Source organism: Neophocaena asiaeorientalis, unplaced genomic scaffold (genome assembly GCF_003031525.2).
Source record: "Neophocaena asiaeorientalis asiaeorientalis breed wild unplaced genomic scaffold, Neophocaena_asiaeorientalis_V1.1 scaffold798, whole genome shotgun sequence".
In the NCBI taxonomy this organism is placed as follows: Eukaryota; Metazoa; Chordata; class Mammalia; order Artiodactyla; family Phocoenidae; genus Neophocaena; species Neophocaena asiaeorientalis.
This window is the reverse complement of record NW_020173042.1, coordinates 1,967,443-1,993,395: the sequence shown is the minus strand read 5'-3', so window position 1 is coordinate 1,993,395 and position 25,953 is coordinate 1,967,443. Positions and strand designations below refer to the sequence as shown.

The 25,953-nt window shown below is 40.3% G+C and overlaps 1 protein-coding gene across 1 annotated transcript in view; it reads right to left on the bottom strand.

The window, feature by feature from the left end:
• CNTNAP2 (contactin associated protein 2) overlaps positions 1-25,953 on the bottom strand; it is a 2,003,631-nt gene that overhangs the window by 363,271 nt on the left and 1,614,407 nt on the right. The window contains exon 16 of the mRNA XM_024742848.1: positions 9,346-9,473. Within this exon, the coding sequence (XP_024598616.1) occupies positions 9,346-9,473 (128 nt within the window). The remainder of the gene's footprint in view (positions 1-9,345; positions 9,474-25,953) is intronic.

The following is a 25,953-nucleotide window of genomic DNA, read 5'->3' as shown; positions in this document are numbered from 1 at the left end:
AACCATTCATATTCATTTAACGAACACATATTTGAGCTTCTCAATGTGGCAGGCACTGCCTTTGTACAGGGTTTAGATCTCTGCCTGAGTTTCCACCTACCGTTGGGGGTGAGGACAAAAATAATGCAAATTCACAGAGAAAAGAGCTGCTTGTGCAATGGATAATTTATCCTGCCTTTGTCCCAAGTTCCTGGGAAAGAGCTTCTAGACCCTTGGAATTTCCTGAATGATAGGAGTATCATTGTTATTCATGGTGGGCCCCTAGATACTTTTTAGGATGGAGAATGGGGCTTCCCTGGTGGCGCGGTGGTTGAGAATCTGCCTGCCGATGCAGGGGACACGGGTGCGTGCCCCGGTCCGGGAAGATCCCACGTGTCGCGGAGCAGCTGGGCCCGTGAGCCATGGCCGCTGAGCCTGCACGTCCAGAGCCTGTGCTCCGCGACGGGAGAGGCCACAACAGTGAGAGGCCCGCGTACCGCCAAAAAAAAAAAAAAAAAAAAAAAAAGAAGGGGAAGTGGTATCATGTAGTTCTCTCTTAGCTGTCCATGCATGTGGGCAGATCTTCAAAAGTTAGTAATTTTTAGGGTGTATTTGAGGGTTCTTCAAAGACACCTGCCATTATCAAGAGATCCCGCTGCAGACTCCATGTGGCATGTCTTCTCTAGTTGACTGTGTATGACACCTTCCTCAGTCCCTGTCCAAAAAAAAAAAAAAAAAAAAAATGATGGAGAATGGCCCTGCCCAAAAGACCAAGCATGGGATTAGGGGGTTGGGGCTTTGAACCAGGATATATCAGCCCTATCTCCAGGGAGAAGAAGGAAGGGAAGATGGAGATTGAATTCAATCATGTGGCCAATGACTTACTGAATCATGCCTACATAATGAAACCCCAGTAAAAAATCTAGACATCTGAAGTGGACGTGAGTTTCCCTGGTTAGTGACACACACTGATAGCCTGAGCGGGTGATGTGTCCACATTCCATGAGGAGAAGACATAGGGACTCCGCATTTGAAACCCTCCCAGAACTCACCCTGTGCATCAGTTCATTCAGCCAGTCCGGATTTGTATCTTTGATAATAGAACTGTAATCTTAAGTATTGTGCTTTCCTGACTTCTCCGAGTCATCCTGGTAAATTTTTGGTCCTGAGGAGATACTGGGAACCCCCAAATTTGTAGTCACTTGGTCAGAAGAGCAGGTGGCTTGGGAACCCCCTCTAAACTTGCAGCTGCGGTCTAAAGAAAAGGCCGTCTTCTTAGGGACTGAAATCTATGCTGACTCCGGGCAGTTCATGTTAGGGTTGTGTCGTAGCATTGCAGAGAGAATTTCAGACTGTGGTCAGTTCTATGGGGAGTGGTGAGATGTGGGTGACTGTTAGCTGAGTGGGCAGGGAAGCTCTCTTGGAAGAGTTAATATCGAAGCTGAGACCTGCAGCCCAGCTGAGCCTCGATGGGGAGAAAGTTCCAGGCAGAGGAAACCACCAGGAAAAGTTCTGGAGGTGGTAACAAGCAGAGCACGTTGGAGATATGAGACCAGTGGGGATGGAATGGAAGAAGTGGGGATGACCGGTGGGTGGGGCAGATCACACGAAGTAGCCTTGTAGCATGTGGTAAAGGGTTGGCGTTTTAAGAGTGATGGGAAGTTATCAGCTGGTTATAAGTCAAAAAGTGCTGTAATTTGATTCACCGCTTGGAAAAGTCACTCTGGATAATAGGTGGAGAAACGATTATGGTGGTGAATGTGAACTTCAGTCTGCAGTGTTTATGTCTTTTTTTTTTTTTGCGGTACGTGGTCCTCTCACTGCTGCGGCCCCTCCCATTGTGGAGCACAGGCTCCATACCCGCAGGCTCAGCGACCATGGCTCACGGGCCCAGACGCTCTGCGGCATGTGGGATCTTCCCGGACCGGGGCACGAACCCGTGTCCCGTGCAACGGCAAGCGGACTCTCAACCACTGCGCCACCAGGAGAGCCCTGCAGTGTTTGTGTCTTGATTGCCAATGTTTTTGTAGGCTCTTTGAGGGCAAGAAATGTAGTTTGTACTTCCTTATATTCACACAGTGCCTCATATCAATGCTGAGTGTATATATAGAAGCTACTGTATAATCTAGGCTAAAATCTGAGTGTGCGTGGAGAAAGACAATGTAGCAGAAGGGGAGGCGAATCCTTGCTCAATATCATCAGCGGATGAATTGGAAGGTTACTGTGACCGAGTTTGAAAACTGGCTAAAATCTGCATTAAAACAGCAAAATATTCTGCCATAATTCCATACATTTTTCAAGTCCTACACATTTTTCCAAAAAATTTTTAAACTCTAGGTCAGAGGTTCAGCAACCTATGGCCTTCAGGCCAAATCCAGTCTGTTTCCTGTTTCTCTAAGTAATATTTTGTTGTAACCATCCATGTCCATCTGTTTACATATTGTCTACGACAGCTTTCACACTATAGGGTTGAGTGGTTCTAACAGCCTGTATGGTCCCAAAGCCTAGAATACTTCCTGTCTGGTCTTTTAGAGGAAAGGCTAGCTGACTCCCTGTTTGGACGAAAGGCTCCTTCTGTGGCTGTCATGGGGAATGGCGAGTGCTGTGTATGTTATTGGGCTCTTTGTGCATTTTGCTAGGGTCCTCCAGGTTCTCCAAGGGCCGTTTCCAAAGATGGCAGCAAGCAAAGGGGGTGGTTTCCAACTGCTTCCAGCGAAGGAGACCAGAGAGAAGGAAATGAGGGTTGTTTGCATGGACAGACATCATCACCCTGGGAGCCCAGCAAAGGCAGCTGAGCTCTAAGCAGAGGTTGTGGCCACCACCTCCCAATCAGGAAGGAGGCTGCTGGCTGGGCGCCAACTCTCAGCTATGAGACAAGGCAGGTCTTCTCTAAGAATAGGTAGAGTCGAGGGTAAAGACAGTGGGATACAGGACAGGGAGGTGGGCAGAGCTTTTCTGATACCAAGCCTGTCACTCTTTCCATAATGAACAAAGGTAATAATAATGGTGGTGATAACAACCAGAGAGCACTGACTGTGTGCAAGGCTGCGGGGAATTGGAGTTTAAAAGAAGCACTGCAGCGATGCAGTTACGATTATTCTCATTTGCAGCTGAGAGAAGGTTGTGAGCAGGAAGTGGAAGACCAGGGAGGTTAAGGAACCGGTTCAAAGGCACATGGCTGGTGAGGGAGGGAGTTGGGATTTGGAGGCAGATGTGTGTGGTTCCAAAGTCTATGCTATTCACAGTGCTGCTCTATAACGCTGCTACTCAGAGTGTGGTCCACTGGCCAGTGGCAGCAGCAGTAGCATCTCGAGTCCTGGCCCAGACTTCCTGAATCAGAATCTGCATGTTACCACGATCCCCAGGTGATTTCTGAGCACATTACAGTTTGTAAAGCACTGCCACTCAAGACCGCCATACTTTTTTCAAGCTCCCACTAAGAATCCAAGCTTCCCTCCAAATCTCCACTTTGTCAGAATTTTCACCCTTGATATAATATAAACTGATCCAGGATGGGAGCCATGTCCCATTTTTCTCAGTAAAGGCTGTTAAGTTGAATTAGATCCTAGGAGCAGATCCTGGACAGGTAAGAAACTGTTTCACCTAGCATTTTTCTTGATTCCAAACACGTTCCACACCAGGAATTCTTAGAGCCAAAGGAGCAAGCCTAACTCTCTTCTGCAAAAGTCTGGAGAGATCAATTGGCAAGTTCAGCAGCGGAACCCAATGGTGGGGATTCAATTTACAGAACAAAGTCTCTCCGGTACCTGGGATCCTGTGACAAGTTCAGGGAAAGGATGGGCACCCAGGGAGAGGACACCAAGGAAGCAAGACTCACTCAGCCAGGCAGATCTCCTCTGTGGGATGTGATGATTCCTCTAAATACAAGCAGTATTTGAAAGGATAGGTGGGGAAGTCAGCCACAGGCATACAAATACCACATCTATTGTAAAATAGAAGTACTACCCCCCAACTGTAACTAATTTTACTTCCCATTTCTACAGTGAGTTTGCAGCTAACGTTGCGTGGCCAAATAATATGAAAGAGCTGATTCTTTTCAGGGGCGCTGTCCACTTCTAACCGTTTAAAGTCACTCTGGAGTCTGGAAGACCAAAGGGAAGGCTTCCTTCTTTCTGCCTCTGCTGCCTGTGTCACTGGAGCTGCCCTTAGATGTGCCCAGACGGCTCAGTCCTTTAATGGGAATCAGCCTAGGTTTTGATCCTGAAATTTTCACTATTTCTGCTTGTTCTTAAGAGACACTCTGGCTTCTCAGTCGGTAGTAGCCTATGGCAATAGCAGCAGAGGCTGGAGCATTAAGAAAAAAAATAGAAGTTAATGGCTTCTACACATAACTGTGGGTGGTTTGTTTTTTGTTTTTTCCCTGTTGGCTACTATCGGCCAAAAAAATGCCTAGAACTCAAAGTAAAAACAAAACACACACAAAAAAGAAGTCACTAACTTTCTGTCATTGACCCCTCATCCCTATGGTTGTGAGTTTTCTATCAGGGTTTCCAGACAGTTGATCCCACAGTGGGGCAAGATTAAGAGCTCGGACCACTTTATTGCTCTGCTTGGCTGTTGATGGGCAGGGACCCAGGGTCAGAGTTCCAGGTCAAAGCTCCCTCTTCAGATCTCAACATTCATCTTGGCCACAGGGAATTACTAAAGATGAAGGCTTGTGTCAAACTCTCTCTCCCTGTGCTCTGCCATAAACCAGCTGGGAGCCCCTGGGTCGGTCACTTAACCTCCCCATACCCAAGTTCCCTCGTCTGTAAAATGAGATGTTTGTACTGTCTGATATCTAAGTCTTCCACCGCTAGAATGTTGTGACTCTTTGTGATTGCTTTTAGCTGTACTTGACGCAAGTACATACATCTACATTTCACGGGAAGAAATGGGGAAACGAAAAGAACGTGAGCATCTGCTCTGGAATCACACGGTTCTTCTGGCCCCAGCTCTGAAACTCATTGGCAAACCATCTAATAAGTCGGATTCTGTTTTCTCATTGGTACAAAATACAAAGCTATCACCGCATACAGGATGTTGGGAGAATCAAGAGAGAAGATGAATATAAAGTGCATGGCTTACAGCCTGCATGCTGGGCCCTTTCCCTTTCTCGGCTCTTCCAAGCCTGAAGCAGCGAAGAAAAGGGGGATACGCAAAGTGTCTACTCTTCTCTGGAGCCCGGGGAGCGGCTTCCTCTGCACAATCAAAACCGCTTCCTGAGCCCAGATGAGCAGCTGCCCCTCTCTCCTTGTCTAGTCCTCTTAAGCGGCACTGAGTGTGTCTCACACCGGGAGACGGTGTGGCCTGTGTGTGCCCCTGGGTCCATCCTATGGGGAATGATACTCATTTGAGCTCCCAATGAAATTGTCTTATCCTGGGAGAAACAACATGTAGATATAGTCATTGCCTTGCCTTCCCTGGTAAGGGAATGGCTGGTGATGGCCCTGGTCTGTAAAAGTCTTACAGTAAAGACAGGGTGGCCTTTATATATCTCGGGCACATATGATTTCATTCCCAAAGGATAAAAGGCCAATGTCGTTTGGATGAAATGCTGTCATCATCTGTGTTTCTTTCACTCTCAGCTTTGTCTCTGTCCTCTGAGTGCTCCTGAACCGGATGTGTTCTGCCTTGCCTTTTCTTCTTGGCCTCTCAGTCACCTCTGTAGCTCTAAGAACTTGAATTTTCATCTTAAACGCTCACCATGACTCCAGTCCGGCCATGCTGACAGCCAGGGCGGGTTTCAGGCACGGACTCAGCGGTCCTTGAGTAACATGTTTTCCTGATTGTTTCTACCCAAGTATATTAAAAACACTTGCCTTTGTAGCAAACTTGCTCCTAATTAATTGTTTAAAGTCTCTGTATCCCTAGAGGAGATATGGGAAATCTTTACCTTATATGGTCGAGAATAAAACAATTATCTAGCAAATACTTTCTACAATTAATCATAGTCACTATATATAGTACAAAAAAGATTCCTACCTCCAAAACCCAAAATAGTTTGTTTTTGAACTAATTCCATAGAAGTTTAGCAACTCCGTCCAAGAACAATTATATTTTTAAATTTGAAAACAATTTCTTCTCTGTCAGCCGTTTTGGTCCTCTAAATAGCTCTCTTGTTTCCTCCTAGGCGAGTACGCATGGTTTAAGGGGGTAATTTGTCATTTTACCTCACTTTTTATCTTAGCTAACCATCCATCCTCAGTCACACTTGCAGTTTTAGATTTGAGACTTCCATTTGAACACGTTTGAAAAAAAAAAACCCAAAAGTATAAGGGCATAAGCATTTTACAGTGCTATATGGGAAATGCAGCAGGTCTGGAACTCACTGATTTTCTTAGCATTTTGATTTTATGGGTCTGAGTTCAGATGAATCAAAGTAAAAATGAAACTCAGCAGGCATGATGAAATCAACTGAAACTGCCGAAACGGTTGGTCAGAGCCCACAAAAACTGTTTCATTCTCTAAGACTGGGAGGTAGAACCAGACCTAATTCAAGAGACAGCTTGCGAGGGCTGTCATCATTCAACTCCTCAAATAGAGAAAGACATTTCTCAACAGTGGATTTGGTTTTTTTAAACTGTACCTTTGCACAGACTTCAGTAAATGACACAAAGTTAATCTCTGCAAACAACAGGATATATGCATGATACCACTTTTTAACTTATACAAATTGGAATCTAATCCCCCCAACATTCATGCTGTGCTGGTAACTGGACGTGGGTGGGGAGAGACCCAGATGAAATACTTTTCAAACAATTTAATTTCTGCCGTTGACTCAGGGATGAGAATGGAGTCGGGGAAACAAGCCTGACCTCATGCAGAGAAAGCTGGTTATGTTCTCTGCTCTGTCTTTCCTCTGGGAGACTCCCAGAAGCAGCCAAAGGGGACATGGAAATTTGTTGCGTAGATGACACTTTAAAAGAAATATTTTGTTCATTTGTGAAACAGAAAGGCTAATATTTACCTTACCTACCTCGCAGGGGGCTGTATCCAAGGACACCATACATGTGTAAAATCTGGAAAATGCTATGATGTAGACACTTTATCATTACTGTGTCCACGTTAGAACATTCTTAAAAGGAAGGTGAGCATCAAAACTGCTAACTACTACCTGGCAATTCAGGTATGAGGTATATAATACTGCCGGTTGCCTACAAAAAACGAAGATCTCTCTCTCTCTCTCTCTCTTTCTCTTGGACACAGAAATATTCCACATAATTGCAATTAAAAATTGACTGAGCTTTTATTTTCATGAAGTATCAGGTAAAATACAGATTAAGTCTTGAAGCTGCAGTGCTACAAGAATCCTGAGGCCATGCAGTGTCAATGAACAGGATAGCTCTTCGTCTATCAGTTGGTCCCAAGAATGTCTCTAAGAGCAACAGCCTTGGGAAAGAAATGCAAATGAACACTGACCACCATACTTCTCCTATTTTCTCTATTTAAATATAAAGTCTGCCTGAAATATACTATTTATCACTCCTTTCTTGAGCACCAGTTGCAATAATTTTAGATCACAAGTCTATTAAATTATAAAACATTTTATGTTTTCCAATACTTTTTAATGTGCATTTCTCAAAACATGGTTTGAAATTCTGTTTTTAACTCACCAGAGTACCTAGTAAAGTGCTAGACAAATAGCAGACACATAATAAATTCTTCCTGAGGACTGATTTATTAAGAGAAAACATGCTAATATTAACTATAAACTGTTAATACACTCCCACATATACTATTTAAAGTACCTGGACTCTTTAAGAGTGGTAAAAAAAATTTGCAGAAGTGGGACTGTATAACTATATTGACTTAATCCATTACTTAATGGGAACCCTTTCTCTAATTTAAGGCTAACTTTAGAATTAGAATTGATAAGTGAGAACTACTTTACCTTTATACATTAATGAGTAATTATGACATAATGAAACTGATTTTCATTAGATAACCCATGAGAACCTGCCTATTTGGAGAGTGACACTATAGTCCATCTCTCAAAATATGTGTTTAAAAAGGCATATATATTATTATTTTATGTCAATATCTTTTCTTAAGCAGTCGAAACAAAATTTCTTATTGCACAGCTCTACTAAGCTAGTCAAAGGAAGTATTATTGTTTAATAAATGCATGACAAAGCTCTTTTGACCAGTTTCCTTTTAAGGACAGCATTTTCATTTTCTCTGTGTAAGAAGGGAAAAATCACTACAAACTCCATCTCTTTTGTATCAGGAACACTGCATGGTTTAATTGCTGACAGCCTTGATGTACTAAGTAGTAAACAGCTGAGCATGCGTCATTCCATTCCTTAGGACACCTCTTTGAGTGGATGCGATAATTTATTACATTGAGTAGGTCGAATTCTCCCTTGATTTATGGAAGCGGTAATAACATTCCATCTGACAGAATGCTTTGCTAGGAGGAATCCAGATCTAGGCACTAAAATCTTTATGGCCTCCCCAGGAGGAGCTGGGACGCAGGTGGTATTCTGAGCACCACAGCAGAGAAAAAGGAGGAGTTTGCCTGAGGTCTTCTGACAAGTCAGCTACTCAGGAACAGAATCTAGTCTCCTGATGCCTAGCACACAATCACAAAAGCATACTCCTGGAAGAGCTGCCCAAATCATGTGTGCAGAAGAGAAGAAGGGAAATGACACCCAGGATGCTCACTGCAGAATCCCCATAGCAGCCTGTCACCAGTCCCCTCCGACTACGCATAAAGCACACTGAAGGGCATCAAACAACATAAAATCCTAATGGTACCCTTAATTAGGTGGGACCATCAGGCTAACTCCCTGACTGCCAACAGCCCCAAATTCCTCCCTGTGGTGCCCAATCTTGAAAGCAAGATGTAGTTACAGAAACACTCTTTGGCTTACAAGGGACCATCAAGCTCTGGTGATGGTGAAATCTGATAGCACTAATGTCCAACTTTATGTGACCATAATCCAGGTTTACAATGATACATTAAGCCCTAATGCTACTATTTGTATCACCGTAAACTCAGTTTCCGGTGATATAAATAGTTATGCTAATGGCATTAACGGCAGCACTCTGCAATCACAGCTGTTGAGTGCTGCTTTTATGCTGTTAGCATTGCTACTTGTGTCACCATAAACTTAGGTAGTCACATTTGTTACATAGGAATATACAAGAAAGATGGATAGCCACATTTTACGCCCATATCTAGCCTCCTGTACTGGAGACTTACAGCTTGCTGCCCTCCTCTGTGTATTAAGGTCTGCCTAGCCCTCCGTTTGGCTCTGTTTATATCGAACAGCAATCTGTTTTCCGCCAACCTCGCGTTTGCTGGGAAACACTATTTAAAATTGGTAAGGAGGTGCCAGCCCCAGCTACGGGCACACTTACTGTCTCCTTGGCAGCGCAGGGGACCCACACTCAGTTTGGCTTCCGAGCCTTGCCGGTCAGTATCTCCAACCACCACCTGGCTTACTGGCAGGTGATCCTTGTAGGATAAGAAGCCAGCATCCTTCCTCCTGAATCACAGGGAAAGACAGAAAAGCATGAGGAGGCTAAGTTAGAAACATGTCTTTTTTGATCATTGTTTAAGTTGTCTAACAATTGACCACATTCCAATAAATGCTCAGAGGTGCACTAAGTAGAACCACAGTTAGAGTTGTTCCCTCTCTTCCACTGGGTGGTTTCACAGCTCATGGCTCAGAAGCAACTGTGACCGCTTTGCCTTCTGGAAAACAAAACTGACACCCTGATTTCCAGGGAGTCACAACCAATACACAGCATGCTATTTCAGGTTGAGTGTAGACTACCATGTTGCTTGAAGTACACACATCAAATGCTGAGCATGCATGCAGAGTTTGCTGCTCTCAGGGAATCAAAAGTTCAACAAAGCCAACCTGATCTCTTGCATAAAATTAGAAACAAAACCCTATTAAAAAACTCCCTTGTCTCCTTAATTGCTTTGAAGCAGTTGCTTCAGAGGCTTTCTTCCCTGTTGTGCATCAGCTAAATAAGAGATACTTTCAGGTCCTTCATCTCTTCTTGTTTATTTTAACAACTGAAAATGTTTATGCAACATTTGGAACACAGAGCAGGTGCTCACTAAGTGTCTACTTCCATTATTAATGAGGAGTGGAGTTGAGATGCAAGCCCAATTTGGCTTTTCTCTTAGATTTGTTCTCCTGTTTATTCTATATCTGTCTTGTTTCAGGTCTCCTAACTCAACCCTATACCCACCCTAAACAGAGGAAGAGGGCAAGGCTAGTTGTAAAGTATTGATTCTAGGATGAAGCACAGAAATATAGGAGATGTTCTTAGGGATGGAACCAAGGTGAGTTACCACGTGGCACAGATTTCACCTTAATAGGAGATTCCTATCCCCTCACCCTCTTTTTGTGCTGCTGTGGCCAAGAGATCCCCTCATGTGGGGCTAGATGACTGGGAGGCACAAATCAGTGTTAAGGTCATTCCACAAATTTATCTTTTTGCATGATTTTGTGCACTGATCAGCCTGAATGTAAATGAGAATTTTGAAATTGTATGTACAACTGATCACAGGAGAGAAAACTGATTTTGGATGATAGAAGAATGAGAGAAAAGTTGGCGGGGGGTGCACTGGGAGGAATTGGGAGGTTGGGATTGACGCATATACACCATGGATACTGTGTATAAAATGGATAACTAATGAGAACATACTGTATAGCACAGGGAACTCTGCTTAATGCACTGTGGTGACCTGAATGGGAAGGAAGTCCAAAGGGAGGGGATATTTGTATATGTATGGCTGACTCATTTTGCTGTACAGTAGAAACTAACACAATATTGTAAAGCAGATATACTTCAATAAAAATTAATTCAAAAACAAAAGAAGAATGAGGGAGAGAGCTCAATAATCAGGTTAAAGATCTGTCATTTGCATCTCTTGCAGGGAATTGAGGAGAACCAACTTGGAAACCTGTCTCTAAAAGGCTATGCTGTTAGGAGCAGTTACTTGCTCCTCTGACCTTCTAGAAAGTCACTGAACATATGCTCCTTCATGTGTCAGGACCCAAAGAAACCCAGGAAGGAGTCACAGAATTTAGCCAGTGGACCGCAAACAAGTGTATTTTCCACTGCCTTAGTTATTTCAATGAGTTTCCAAGATAAAGTTAAAAAAAAATTTTTTTGGGGGCCGCTGCCACATGGCATGCGGGATCCTTAGCTCCCTGACCAGGGATCGAACCCTCACCTGCTGCAGTGGAAGTGTGGCATCTTAACAACTGGACCGCCAAGGAAGTCCAAAAAAAAATTTTTTTTAATCATATGAGAACTAAGATCATGCAGAAAAGCACTGTGATTCTTACTGACACTGCAGCTACTGGTGACCCAGCCTCAAATCATTTGTAAACCCAACTCCTTATATTAGAACTTCTATCAGTTAAAATCATGTTAGAGAGGGAAGAAAGTCTTTGCTATTAAATTTGATATTTAATGTTTCTTAAAGGGACAATAAATGAAAGCACCCTTAATAACATACTGTGATTTGACAACTTAGTAGAGTAATGTGCATTCCTGTGGAACTTTAGGCCGAGATTCTCTACAAGTTCATAATCACTTAGAATTAACTGACTCTAGATCAGGGATTTGTGAGCTAAGTCCTGAGAACCATTCATCTTGTCGCTTTTTCTGTGATGGCCCATAAGCTTTTTTTTTTTTTAATATTTATTTATTTGGCTGTGCCAGGTCCTAGTTGCAGCATGCGGTATCTGTAGTTGCAGCATGCATACTCTTAGTTGCGGCATGTGGGATCTAGTTCCCTGACCAGGGATGGAACCCGGGCCCCCTGCATTGGGAGCGTGGAGCCTTAGCCACTGGACCACCAGGGAAGTCCTATTTTTTTAAATTTTAAATGGTTGAAAAGAAATCAAAAGCAGAATAATATTCTGTGCCATGTGAAAATTACCTAAAATTCAAAGTCAGTGTCCATAAATAAAGTTTTACTGAAATAAAGTCACTTTTTAATTTAACTTTTTTTTACAATATTGTCTATGGTGCTTCCAGGCTACACTGGCAGAGCTGAGTAGTTATAACAGAGACCATATGGCCCTCAAAGCCTAAAATATTTATTATCCGGCCCTTTATAGAAAACGCTTGCCAACTCTTGCTCCAAATCATCAGGGCCCCTTTTTCCTCTGGGAATTTATTGAGCAAATATCGCACTGACAATCATGGTGGCCTAATGTACAACTTATCCCCACAGTTGAGTATAGGGTTAGGGAAGGGGCATGAGAATATCTCTGAGGTGGGGAAAAAAGCATTTAAGCCAACATTTATGTACTCTAGCAGTGAGAAGTAACTTAAACCTTATTAATAATTAACTTTCTGATGGACGTCGCACGAGGTGGCCTGCAGTCATGTGTCAGGACGCTCAACATCCTTACCTGATACTTGGTATTGTTGGTTCATTTACAGTGAATGAGAAAGTGACTACTTTATAACAAATCTTGTGTTAATATGAGAGTATTTTGGAAACAAATGTTTGGAAATTGGACCAATCACTATGTAATCTTATTGCCAAAATTTATATCTGCATAACCTCATAAGAATTTACACACCTACACACTTCCACAACTTGGAAACATAATTTTAAAATATTTGTAATAATCTTGTAAATGTAGAGTTCTAGTGGGTTTTGGACTTATTTTATAATACTGAAATGGGTCATTATTCAGTTACGTTGCAAATAAAACTGATTCAGAGATGATAGAAATTTACTACATTTGATCAAAACCTTTGCATTACTGGTCAATGAAACTGAGAAATTAACATCATGATCCAGTAGGTGCACTTAGCAATATACCTTTATCTAGTTTGTCATATGTTCCTTTAGGTAGTACTTTTCAACTATGATAGCCAATAAAGTCAAATATCAAAATGAAAAACACAGAGAGGCAGATCTTCAAATTGGTAATACAAGATTATTTAAAATAATATGTATTTAATCACATCACAGTTACTAAAACAATTAAAGGAAAAATGTTTAATTTCTATTAATATTTTAGAGAAGATATTATTAATGACAACTTTATATCATTTTTAAAAACTTTATTTTTTTATATTGAACATAAAATGTTAATTCACTGGAACCTGTATCTTACTTTTATACTTATTTGTAAATATGTGCTCAAAAAATTTTTAAATAGGGTGTCAAAAAATATGGGGGCTTCACTGGTGGTGCAGTTGTTGAGAATCTGCCTGCTAATGCAGGGGACACGGGTTCGAGCCCTGGTCTGGGAGGATCCCACATGCCGCGGAGCAACTAGGCCCGTGAGCCACGACTACTGAGCCTGCGCGTCTGGAGCCTCCAAGAGAGGCCGCAATAGTGAGAGGCCCGCGCACCGTGATGAAAAGTGGTCCCCGCTTGCCACAGCTAGAGAAAGCCCTTGCACAGAAACGAAGACCCGACACAGCAAAAATAAATAAATATCCTTCTTTAAAAAAAAAAAAAAGAACACTACTCTAATTCATAGAAAACAATAGTAACAATACAGCATCTATCATTGAATACCTATGTATATTAGACTATTTCTTGTATGCAACATCTAATCTGAAATCAGTTCTTCCATAGAGGCATCATTATCCCCATTTTACTGATGAGAATCAGAGAATTTATCTTGACCAAGGTCACCAGCTCGTAACTATAGAGTCTGGATTCAAATCTAGATTATCTGGATCCCAATCTAGGATTTTCCACAAAAGAGAGGGGAGAAACAAAACAGAAGAAAACCAAAAAACAACTATGTCAATTAAAAGCCTTTTTCTTTTAATTTTCATTTACAGATGAGGTGAAAATGTACCTTTTTAGATACACTTAGGTATCCTGAAACATTGAGAAAATTATTTGTGATTAGTAAGTTCAAAGATATCTGTAATGTTATACTCACAGGGTTATACTCACAGGCATCCCCTATGCCATCAGCACACCAAGTAAAAGTGGTCTAGAACTACCCCATCCCCAAGCTGACCACTGTTTTTAATGGTATACTGAAGTTTACAAAAGGTTACAGTTCAGCTAATACAGAAGTCTCCCTTAGCCTCGGGGGATACGTTCCAAGACCCCCAGTGGATGCCTGAAATCACAAATAGTACTGAACCCTATATATACTATGCTTTTTCCTATATGTACTGTATATATGTGATAAAGTTTAATTTATAAATTAGGCTCAGTAAGAGATTAACAACAACGAATGATAAAATACAACAATTATAACAATATACTGTTATAAAGATGTGAATGTGGCCTCTTTCACACACACACAATATCTTATCGTCCAAATTTAATGCCTTTTGCATCCTAACTAAGCACTGTGTTGTAACGTTTGCAGTTTGAGGTTATAACAGCAAAACTACCACGAATTTCTTTTTCCTTCTTCACAGTTTCATGGACAGAACATTCGTTCTCACCATGAATCTTAGCAACGTCAGCATACGGTTTTCTTTCCTTACTAAGTCACCACCTTTTCACTTAAAAGCAGCATTAATGGCTTCTCTTTGGCATATCTGAATTGCCAGCATCACTGCTCTTGTGCTTTGGGGTCATTATTAAGTAAAACGAACAAAAGCACTGCAATTTTAAACGAATGAATTGTTTATTTCTGAAATTTTCCATTTAATATTTTCAGATCACGGTTGACCGAGGTTAACTGAAACCATATACAGCAAAAACTTGGATGAGGGACTACTGTAGTGATAACCCTCAGATACTCCTTAACCAAACCAAGAAAATAGGAGAAAATAATTATCAGCTGAGAAAAAAAAAAATACAGAGTTACCTTCTCAATCACTTTTGATCAGGGATATAAATAGGCCCAGGGATTTTAAAGTCACAAACAACTGTTTGTGAAACTCACCGAACAGTCGGCTCCGCTGGAAACAAATTGGTTGTGGAAACAGATTCATGCGTGGCAATAAAGGGGTTTGGCTAGCATGAAGTTTCTTGTGTGATCCTACAGCATAACCCACTTTCAAAAAATGATGTGTGGATGAATAGAAAATAACCTGAGACCTGATGAGACACCCTTCAAATACCTATAAGACTTCTATTTTAGCACCTGTGTGAAAATTATTTAGCAAGCAAAACAAGCCTTCATTGAAAGTTATGATCTTTAATGATCGAGGTCAATCTAATTTAGGGAGATATTCAGTAACTATCATGTTAGCATAATCTAATTACATCTATTGCTAAGCTGGTACATTAGAAAAATTCTATCATCCATTTCAAATAGGCCCTGAACTCAGACTCCTGCATAATCTTTCTATCAGTGTTGTTATTAAAGGAAAACTTGATTCTACAGAGTTTGCTTCTCTAACCTGGCATTACAGTTATTTTGCGTCAGTACTATTGTTCCGAGGAACTCTGTCTTACTCTGCTGCTCTTCCCTTGCCTTCTTTTCTTATCCTGCTGAGAAAGCAAAAGGCACGCTGGTCTTGCCCTTAGCTCAGTAAAAATACAAAGCCTTAGAGGAAAATAAACAGTCCAAGTGTCTGCAATTATAAGCTTGCTTTTCTACCAGATGTTATAAAAGTTACCACACTATGAGTATGTTCTATAATTCTAGCAGAGAAGAATTTCTTCTGCTTTGTGAAGTTTTAGAAGTACTTGTTTACTTAAAACAAACAAACAAATAGAATTACAGTCAGTGAATATTCATGTATTTCCAGCACAGAATCACCAAGGTAGAAATTTCTGGAAGAATACAGGAAGCCGAAGATTTAGCTACAGAAGACGTCAAAGAGACATAGAAATGGGGAATAAACACATGAGAAGATGCTTAATATTATTAGTCATTAGAGACGTGCAATTAAACATCTACTGAGACGCCACCTTACTCTTATCAGAATAATAGAAAAGACAGAAAATAAGTTGACGAGGATTTGGAGAAACTGGAATCATCATACATCGCTCATGGGATTGCAAAGTGGTGCAATCACTTTTGAAAGTAGTTTGGTAGTTTCTAAAAAGTTAAACATAGATTTACCATATGACCCAAAATTCCATTCCTGGATATCTACCCAAGAGAAAGCGTATGTCCACACAAAGACTTCTAGGTAGATGATTACAGAAGCTTTATTCACAACAGCCCCAAAGTGGAAACAACCCAAATGTCCATCAACTAGCAAAAGGATAATCAAAATGTAGTATATCCACACAATAGAACACTGCTCATTAGCAAAAGAAATAGAATGTGGATACATACAACACAAAATGAATAAGCTCAGAAACATGATGCTAAAGGAAAGAAGTCAGACACAGAAGACCACATATGCCATAACTCCATTTATATGAAATGTCCAGAAAAGGCAAGTATGTAAAGATAGAACGTAGATTAGTAGGTGCCGGGGTCTGGGGATGGGAATAAGGATCAATGGCAAATTCCCAAACTACCTTTATAATAGAAACTGTATCTCATTCAGCAAAAACGAAATATCTATGGTTTACCAGGACATGCCTAAAAGTAAAATTCTATTCAATTGTCACCATTTGCCGCTGTAATCTCCTGGAAATGCCAATACTTTATAGCGTCAAATTTTCATCTCAAGGACCATTTCTAAACTTTTTGGGATATTTTGTGTAATTTTGGTTCAAACAATATGTTCAAATTTCCTATAAATTTTTGTATCTTTCCTCTGGATCCTTTCCGTCTCCTAATGGCCATCCCCAGACATTATGCTACTTTGGAAGAAACTAGACTGTATTTTTTCCATAGCAAGAACTTAGAAAGAGTAGGCCAGATGGGTGTAGCCGAGATGACAGATAGGAAGATCCTGAACTCGCCTCCTCCCTCAGGCACACCAAAATTACAACTATTTACAGAGAAACTATCGATGAGAACAAACTGAAGACGAGCAGAAAAAACTTTCCACAAGTAAAGATGCAAAGAAGGAACCACAAGACAGGTGGAAGGAGTGGAAACAGTATATAGTCAAGACCACACTCCTGGGTAGACAACCCGCAAATGGGAGAAAATCACAATTGCAGAGGTTCTCCCCAAGGAGCAAGGAGTCCAGGCCCCACAGTGGGCTCCCCAAGCTGGGGGTCCTGCACTGGGAAGATGAGCTCCCAGAACATGTGACTCTGAAAGTCAGTGTGGCTTGTGTACAAGAGAGCTGGAGGGCTGTAGGAAATAGAGACTCTGCTATTAAAGGATACATGTAAAATCTCATACCCTCTCAATCCAGAGTAGAGGCAGTATTTTGAAAGAAGCCTAGGTCAGACCTACTTGCTGATTTTGGAGAGCCTTTTAGAAAGGTAAGGAGCAACTGGGACTCCTTCTGGGGACACAGAGGCTGGCAGCAGCCATTTTGGAGCACTTGTTCTGCCATGAGGACATTAGTGCTCGCAAGAGCCATTTTGGAGTCTTCCCTCTAGCCTATTAGTGCTGGGGCTTACCTTCCCACCAGTGGGCTGGCACCAGCCCCAGGTCCTCCCAGACCCAGCAGCCAGCTGCCCTGGACATGGACCTCTCTACCAAAAAGCCAACACCAGTCTGGGGTCCCCCCAGGCCCTTCACACAGCCACCCGGGACTCAGCCTTGCCCATTAGTGGGCTGGCACTGGCCCTGGGAGCCCCTGGACTGCAAAGCCAACTGCCCTGGGACTCAGCCCTAACCACCAGCAGGCAAGAAGGCACCACACAAAGCAGGACCTGGCAGCCAACTGGGCTGAGGGCCAGCTCTGCATGCCAGCATGCCCACAATAGTCAGCTCCTCCACAACGGAAGGTCCCATGCAGCTCACACAGAGGGCATCCACAGAGCATATAGCTATGGTGACCAAAGGGGAGTTTGCTGCTGGGACCCACAGGATGTCTCCTATAGAAGGCCACTTCTCCAAGATAGGGAAATGTAACTGACCTATCTTATACACAGAAATAAACACAGAGAATTAGGCAAAATGAGGAGACAGAGGAATATGTTCTAAACAAACAAACAAGACAAAATCCCAGAAGAACTAAATGAAGTGGAGATGAGCCACGTACCTGATAAAGAGTTCAAGGTAATGATTACAAAGATGCCAAATGAACTTGGGAGAAGAATGGATGAGCACAGTGAGAAGTTTAACTAAGAGTCAGAAAACACGAAGAAGCAAAGAGGTGACAAATACAATAACTAAAATTAAAAATACACTAGATGGAATCAACAGTAGATTAGATGATACAGAGGAACAGATCAGTAAACTGGAAGATGGAGTAGTGAAAATCACCCAAGCTGAACAGAAAAAAGAAATTAAAAAAATGAGAATAATTTAAAAGACCACTGAGACAACATCAAGTGTACGAAAATTGGCATTATAGGGATCCCAGAAGGAGACGAGAGAGAGAAAGGGAGAGAACTTATTTGGATAAATAAGAGCTGAAAAGTTTCCTAACCTGGGAAAGGAAATAGGCATCCAGGTCCAGGAAGCACAGAGAGCCCCAAAGAAGATGAACCCAAAGGAGTCCACACCAAAATACATTATAATAATTTAATAATAAATGGCAAAATTAAAGATAAAGAGAGTCTTAAAAGCAAAAAGAGAAAATCAACTAGTTACCTATAAGGGAACTCCCATAAGACTCTCAGCTGACTTCTCAGCGGTAACTCTGCAGTCCAGAAGGAGTGGCACAATATATTTCAAGTGATGAAAGGAAAAAACCTACAACCAAGAACACTCTACCTGGCAAGCCTAACATTCATATTTGAAGGAGAGGTAATCAGTAAGGACATTGCATGATGATAAAGGGAACAGTCAAAGAAGAGGATATAATAATTGTAAATATATATTCACCCAGCATAGGGGCACCTAAATACACAAAGCTGATATTAATAAACATAAGGGGAGAAATTGACAGTAACACAATAGTAGGGGACTTTAACACCCCATTTACATCAATGGACAGATCAACCAGACAGGTAATCAATAAGGAAACACAGGCCTTAAAGGAACCCTCCTACACTGCTGGTTGGAATGTAAATTGGTACCACCACTATGGAAAACAGTATGCAAATAATATTAAAAATTAAAAATAGAACTATCATATGATCCAGCAATTCCACTTCTGGGTATTTTTCTGAAGAAAACAAAAACACTAATTCAAAAAGATATAAGCACCCCTATATTCACTGCAGCATTATTTATAATAGCCAACATATGGAAGCAACTTGTGTCCAACAACAGAAGAATAGATAAAGAAGATGTGATATATACATATATATAAATAATGGAATATTACTCAGCCATAAAAAAGAATGAAATCTTGCCATTTGCAAAACATGTATGGACACCTGGAGGGTATTATGCTAAGTGGAATAAGTCAAACAGAAAAAGACAAATATTGTATGATTTCACTTATATACGGAATCTATAAAATAAAACTCTCAAACAAATATAATAAAACAGAAACAGAGTCATACATACATAAAACAAACTGGTGGTTGCCAGAGGGGATGGGTTGCGGGGATGAGTGAAATAGGTGAGGGAGAATAAGAGGTACGAACTTCCAGTTACAAAATAAATGAGTCAGGGGATATGACGTACAGCATAGGGAATGTGGTAAATATTTCCCTATGGTAAATTTCCCTATGGTAAATATTTAATAACTTTGTACGGTGACAGATGGCAACTAGACATATTGTGGTAATCATTCTGTAATGTATAAAAATATTGAATCACTATGTTAAATATAATATTCTAAGACAATTATACTTCAGTAGAAAAAGGTAACTATGTGAGATAATAGATGTGTTAATGAGCTTGATTATTTCACAATGTATACATACATCAAATCATCAAGTTGTACACCTTAAATACATACACTAAAAAGAAGTAGGTCAAAAGGTAAAAACCTGTAAGAATTTTCCTGAGATTTTCTGGATAGTTACTATTCTCCTGTTAACTTTCACTAAAGATGTCAGATTCAGTAGTATTATTTTTATTAAAGGACTTTGCATTGTTCTTATTCTTTCCATCTCTTAAATAAAAAACACATAAATAACTTACAGTTGTATAGAGTTTAAAAATACTCAGTGCTTTCCCTTGGATGATCTCATTTGCTCCCTATAACTTTGGAGGTACAAGGAAATAAGGATATACAATTGAACCTGACAAATTTTGATTCCCAAATAACCATTCAGAAACACATCCATTATGCAAAGTGAGACAGACTCCACCAAGGAATGAGATGTGTCTTCAAGGTATAATACCAAATACTACATAATTCTTTACTAGTTCATACCTAATATACATAAGAAAGGCAGGAAACATATAGACTCAAGTCAAGGATAGTTTTAGCTAAAACATTTGTTTTCAAGTAAGTGAGAATTTTTATTTGCTTTTTTAATTTATTTTTTATTTTTTTGGTCCTCAACTCATCTTTCTATATCTTCTCTGCCTGGGGATGCACTCCTCGGCCTTTCCTTTAACAGGAAATTAATACTCTCATTCTTTCTCTGTCCTTGCCCCTATTAAAAGCCACTTTCAGAGAAAAATGTGACAAACCATTCCATCCATGTTTAAGAAAAGCAATGCCTTAATGAGACAAAAGACTGCTCTTAGAAACCATATCTCTATGAATGGTGGAGGTTGGATTGGGGAGAGGGAGGAATATTGCTAGCACCACTGAAACAACTACATGGAGACGATTACATGTTCTTAAAAAGGCAGCCCTACCATCACCATGGAGCAGGTTGACCAGTTCCTCTATGTTCATTTACGAAAATCATGATCAGAAGTCAATGCCTTTGTTCATAGAGCACATGGGGGCTATCTAAGCATGGCTGGATCATGAGAAGTTGAAATAAACAACAGAGCTGTCTAATACACGATAAAGCAGAACTTTTAAAATACTTCTCATGGCGTCCTCAGTCACCACTGACTACTGAGCTTTCCTCAATGGACGTACAGTACCGTTTTCTACAAAACAATTAGAGTAATTAAGAAAACAACCGTCACAATTAGATCTTTAGAATCCCTGAGTATGTCCCCTAAGAAATGGAAGTAATTACAGATTCAATTACTCCTTTTCAGTGGGAATAGCTTAGGCCTTTTGTAAATGCACAGCAATTATCTGTTCAGTTTAGAATCTCTTAGAAAGCCTTTGTAACCATTTCAGGATTCTACGCAAATTGTTCTTTGATTTTCCTTCTGGAATGCAAGTTCCCTGAGGCCAGATATGAAACTTTATAAACTGAATACTAGTAAGCACCTAAAAGTGGCTCATTCCATATGTTTCATGATTGAATACATGAATAAAAATAGAAGCCATTTAGGCACAATCCTAAAATAGTAATCAGTATGTGCTTACTATCAATGGTGAGAAATGAGAAAGAGACCTTCCTTATAATTGGAGTTCCTTGAATGCTCTTTAAACAGTTTCATTATTTCTTTTCTGTAATTGAGGTTTTATTTTTTCTTTAGAAAATTATATTCAATTAGAAGTTTCATATATAATTAATATAATAAAAAGAATTAGATCTTCAAGACAGGAGTCCTATTTCAACTCTGCATCTATGTAAAGGTAAGTTAATAAATTTATCTGGGCCATTGTTTCTTTACATAGATAAGCTATATATTTTGGTTCTGAAGGGTATCAGAATATGGAACTTCAAAGTACGCCTCTTTGGCATATAGAGTATTTTGAGCTAAAGGCCACTGAGGTCAGCAGACACAGAAAAGTTCTAAAAACAGGGCACAAGTTTTCTTTTTGTAAAGGAAACCTGCATAAGAAATCTTACTAAACAACTCTTCTTTACCATGCTTCTCCTGGTCACTTTCTCATAACTTGCCTCCCTCACACAGAAGTCCCAAACCCCTTGTCTTTTGGCTAAAGATGGTATATGAGCCCAAGTCCCTTTGGGTTATTCATCACTGGGTACTTCCATAGGTACTACCATAGGTACGTACTAACAAACATATTCTGTTTGTTTTTCTCTTGCTAATTTAGAGGACCCCAACTGAAGAGCCTATGATAGGTAGAGGAAAATATATGTTTTTTCCTCCCCTGTAGCTCTTTGATTCTACTTATGTTTGTTTACTTTGTTATTACAGAAAACAAATAGTAAGCATTTGAATAAACTTGGCAAACTTAAATGTGTGGCTTAAAACATAAATATTTGGTCTGTTTCTCAATGGCATAGGGTCATTGGTAGCCCTTTGAAGATAGGACTTTGTGGTTCTATGTAGTTTCTCCAGAAAATGTTAATACAGTATCCAACATATGGTTTGGGAGATTAGTTTTCACCCTTACTTTTCAGGTGAGATAACAGATTTGGAATAAAACTATGCCTGGTCTAAGGTATCCAACTAATTAGTGGCTGAACTAGGAAAAACAGACCAATCTCTACCACTCTAGAATTTAAGAAGAGAAAATGCATGCTTACATTTCTCAAATTCTGCTTAAATAATTTCAATTGTTTTCCTATAAAGGATATGAAAATCTATTTTTTTATCATATAGGAAAATTGTTTCACTGAATTGAACTATTTACACCCATATTTTCCCTAAACAAGGGTTCCTTGTGTTTTTGAAAACTGTGCCTCATATATTATATGATTGGCAAGGACAGAGTACTTGATGTGTGGCCTCCTTGACATTTCCATGTATTTTCGTCACCAGCAATTAATGGCCAACTCCTGGCATCTCAAAAGTAGTCAATGGGAAAAACTTTGCTTATACTGGCCCTGTATATCTTTTAAAATTAAGGTGAATGTTCTGGGTTCTCTCAGTGTTCCTAAAGCTTTATTTCTAACCAACAGACAAATGCAGACAAATCTCGTCACTTCTGACTCCCCTCTGCTTTGTCATGGCTGCTCTTCAGTCTCGCTCCTGGCTCGATGGCCCTTCCTCTCTAGGTAGCTTGTGACTGGCCTCATCCCACAGGTTCTACATTTGGCCCACAGGGCACATGATGCATTCTTGTCTCACTGACCTCCGAAAGGGGGGTGTTGACTACATGCTAGAGTCCCTTCACTTTGAAGCTAGTCAGGGAGACTCCAGGCTGCTGTGAATTGGTCCTGTCCTCTCTAGCTCCAGCAGTCATGGGTCCAGCTCTCTGATTCATTCTCGTGAAGTTCTCCCGTCCCTCTCCCATAATGGTGGGATGGTTAGAGGTAGATAGAATATGCTAACAACTCCACAAATAAATCTTTCCCATTGGTCTCTTAAACTTCTCCAGGAATTTTTAGGCTTCTCTTACGTCAACCAATGTAGGTAACTGAGCCAGAGCTGCACTTGGCTTTAGAATGTGGGGGTACTTGACCCCTTAGTCAAATTCACAGCCTTGGAGCCAGTGCTAAAAACTCCAAGACAACAGAAGTCACCTAATTTATGATCCTTTCCCTGAACATGAAAAAAATCCTAATAACATTAGGATTTATCATAAATATTAACATCAGATTTTCATCTGATTTATTCTCTGTGTAAAGTATTACTTCACTGTCCTCACAGGTTTTCACATCATGAAAGAGAATGATCAGACTCTCCACCCCCTAAATTTTTTCTTAAATAGATTACTCACAAGAACACTGGTTCTGATGAATTTGGCCTCAGAAGAAAATTTAATACACCTTGAATTTTTATTTTGTGGATTTGACCGTCCTAAAAGGTACTTTTTTTCAATGATACAAGCATTCTTCTCTTAACTAAGGAGCACTGCTTTTTCCCTCTATCACCATTTCTAAAGCCCCCTCCAAGTAACACAAATCCATAGAAATGATTCTTATATTGATGATTACCACACTCTTTTCTTTACAATCATCACATCATCCTTGACATATTTTGTCATTCCCACTTCATCTCAGCAGCTCATTTTTCTCCCCTAGTGCACAGAAAAGACTTGTTTGAAGGTGGAAGTGGTTTCCTTTACCCGTTTCTGAACTCTGTAGGGCCCTTAAGAGGATAGATATTTGTTTTTAAGTTATCAATATCTTGAAGATGCTGTGGGATGTAAACATGTGAAAAAGGCCTCAGCTAAAATAAGAAAAAGCACTTACTCTTTAGGATGAGATGGTCCAAATAAAAATAAAGTTTCAAATTATCTCTTGGTAACTGAGACTAATGCGAGGCAGAAGGCAGCCATAGAAAGAGGCTTAAGATTGCTATCAGTCTCAAGCACGAAGGAAGACAGATGACCCAAGGAAACGGAAAATAAATGATCTGAAATTTGGGAGGGAGAAAGCCAAAATAATTATGTGTAATATAAGCCTGAAGGGAGCTTCAGGGAGAAGAAAAAGTAGTCAATTATATTGAACATTGCAAAGATGTCTAGTATCTAAAAAATTAGAGTGCCCATTGGATATATTAATATGGAGATCATTGGTGGACCTATCTCAAAGACTTCCTGTAGAGTAATAAAGAAAATTTTCAATGACTGATAATCAAATGGGAAACAAGAGGGTAGAGACCAACCCTAAACTGTTATTTTGAAGTTGGAATGAGAAATGGAAGAAGCAATAGGATAGAAGCTGGAGGAATCTGCAGCACCAGGAGATTTTGTTTATACACTGGGAGCTGAATCAATTATGTTTTATCACATATGTCTGTAATCAATTTGCCGACATTATTTTACAAAATTTTGGAAGCAAAACTCATGAATGTCCTATGTATACAAGTAGTGTATAGATGGCATATAACCTTGTTCAGAGGGTGACCTGAAGTGGCATATAATTAGCACATTCTGACCATTGCTGGGGAATACAAATAACAAGTGCAGCTTCCTTTTGTTTCTAATCCAGGGAATAAAGAGCGCCTGATCTCTTTCTTCAAATCAAAACTAATCAAGTGAGGAACACCTGGCCTTTCTAAAAATGTGACAGCCGACATATTTTGGGAAAAGATTCTTGGACCTGCACTCCCAGAGAAAAGGACTGAAAGAAGAACTAACTAGATAATTTCACAGTGAGGTTTGGAGTTTCATGGTTAACTCTAGCCAGCTGGGGCTTTGATGTTTATTAGGTTTGGAGAAAGACAGAAATTCAGTAACCCACTCAGGGACATTCTAAAACTTCAGTTAATTAGATTTTAATAAACAAGGTCATCTCTTTGGCAAGTTTACTTTGGAATTTAGAGGGTAAATCATTTACAATGTAGTCCAACTTACACAAATTAAGAGGCATATAAATCCTCCCCACAGAAGAAAGGCAATAAAAATCCTTCACTGTTCATTGAGCGATAGCAAATACTGTCAAAGAAAAGAGTGAGTGGCCTGAACTTGTAGGGCTATGCAAGTCTTGAACAGTGCAAAACTCAACTTAGTGGCAGTTTTATAGAGAGAATAAAGCATATGAGTGTCTTGTTCGTGTGGATTTATTTTGCTCTAAGAGGATCCAGGAGGGGAAATCGCCACATTCTTCTGATAGGGAGAGTATCCAGTTTGCAAATAATCTGAAAATGGAAGAGTGATGAAAACAAATCTGTGAAGGATTAGCCATTTTATTTCCTTGGAGTGCACATGCCTTTGATGACTGATTTTAACCTTACTTAGAGGTTACATCAGTCTGCTTAACTGCCATAACAAGGCATCACAGATTGGGTAGCCTAAACATTTATTTATTTTCTCACAGTCCTGGAGGCTGGAAGTCTAAGATCACAGTGCCAGAAGGGTTGTCTGGTGAGGCCTCTCTCCTTGGCTTGCAGACAGCCATCTACTCACTATGTCCCCACATGGCCTTTCTTTTGTTACACACAGAGACAGTGAGCTAGCTCTGGTTGTCTCTTCCTCTTCTCACAAGGACACTCATCCTATTGGACTAGGGCTCCACCATTATGACCCCAGTTAACCTTCATTACCTCCTTAAAGACCTTATCTCCAACAACAGCCATGTTGGGGGTTAGGGCATTAACATATGAATACTGGGAGGAGGTGACATAGTTCACAGTTAAGTCTATACAGTTGTATACAATTTTCCATGTTGAGTTTTGGAAACATTAATTCTGGGAGATGATTATGGGTTTTCTGGAAAGAAAAAAGATTATCTGGTCTCTCAAG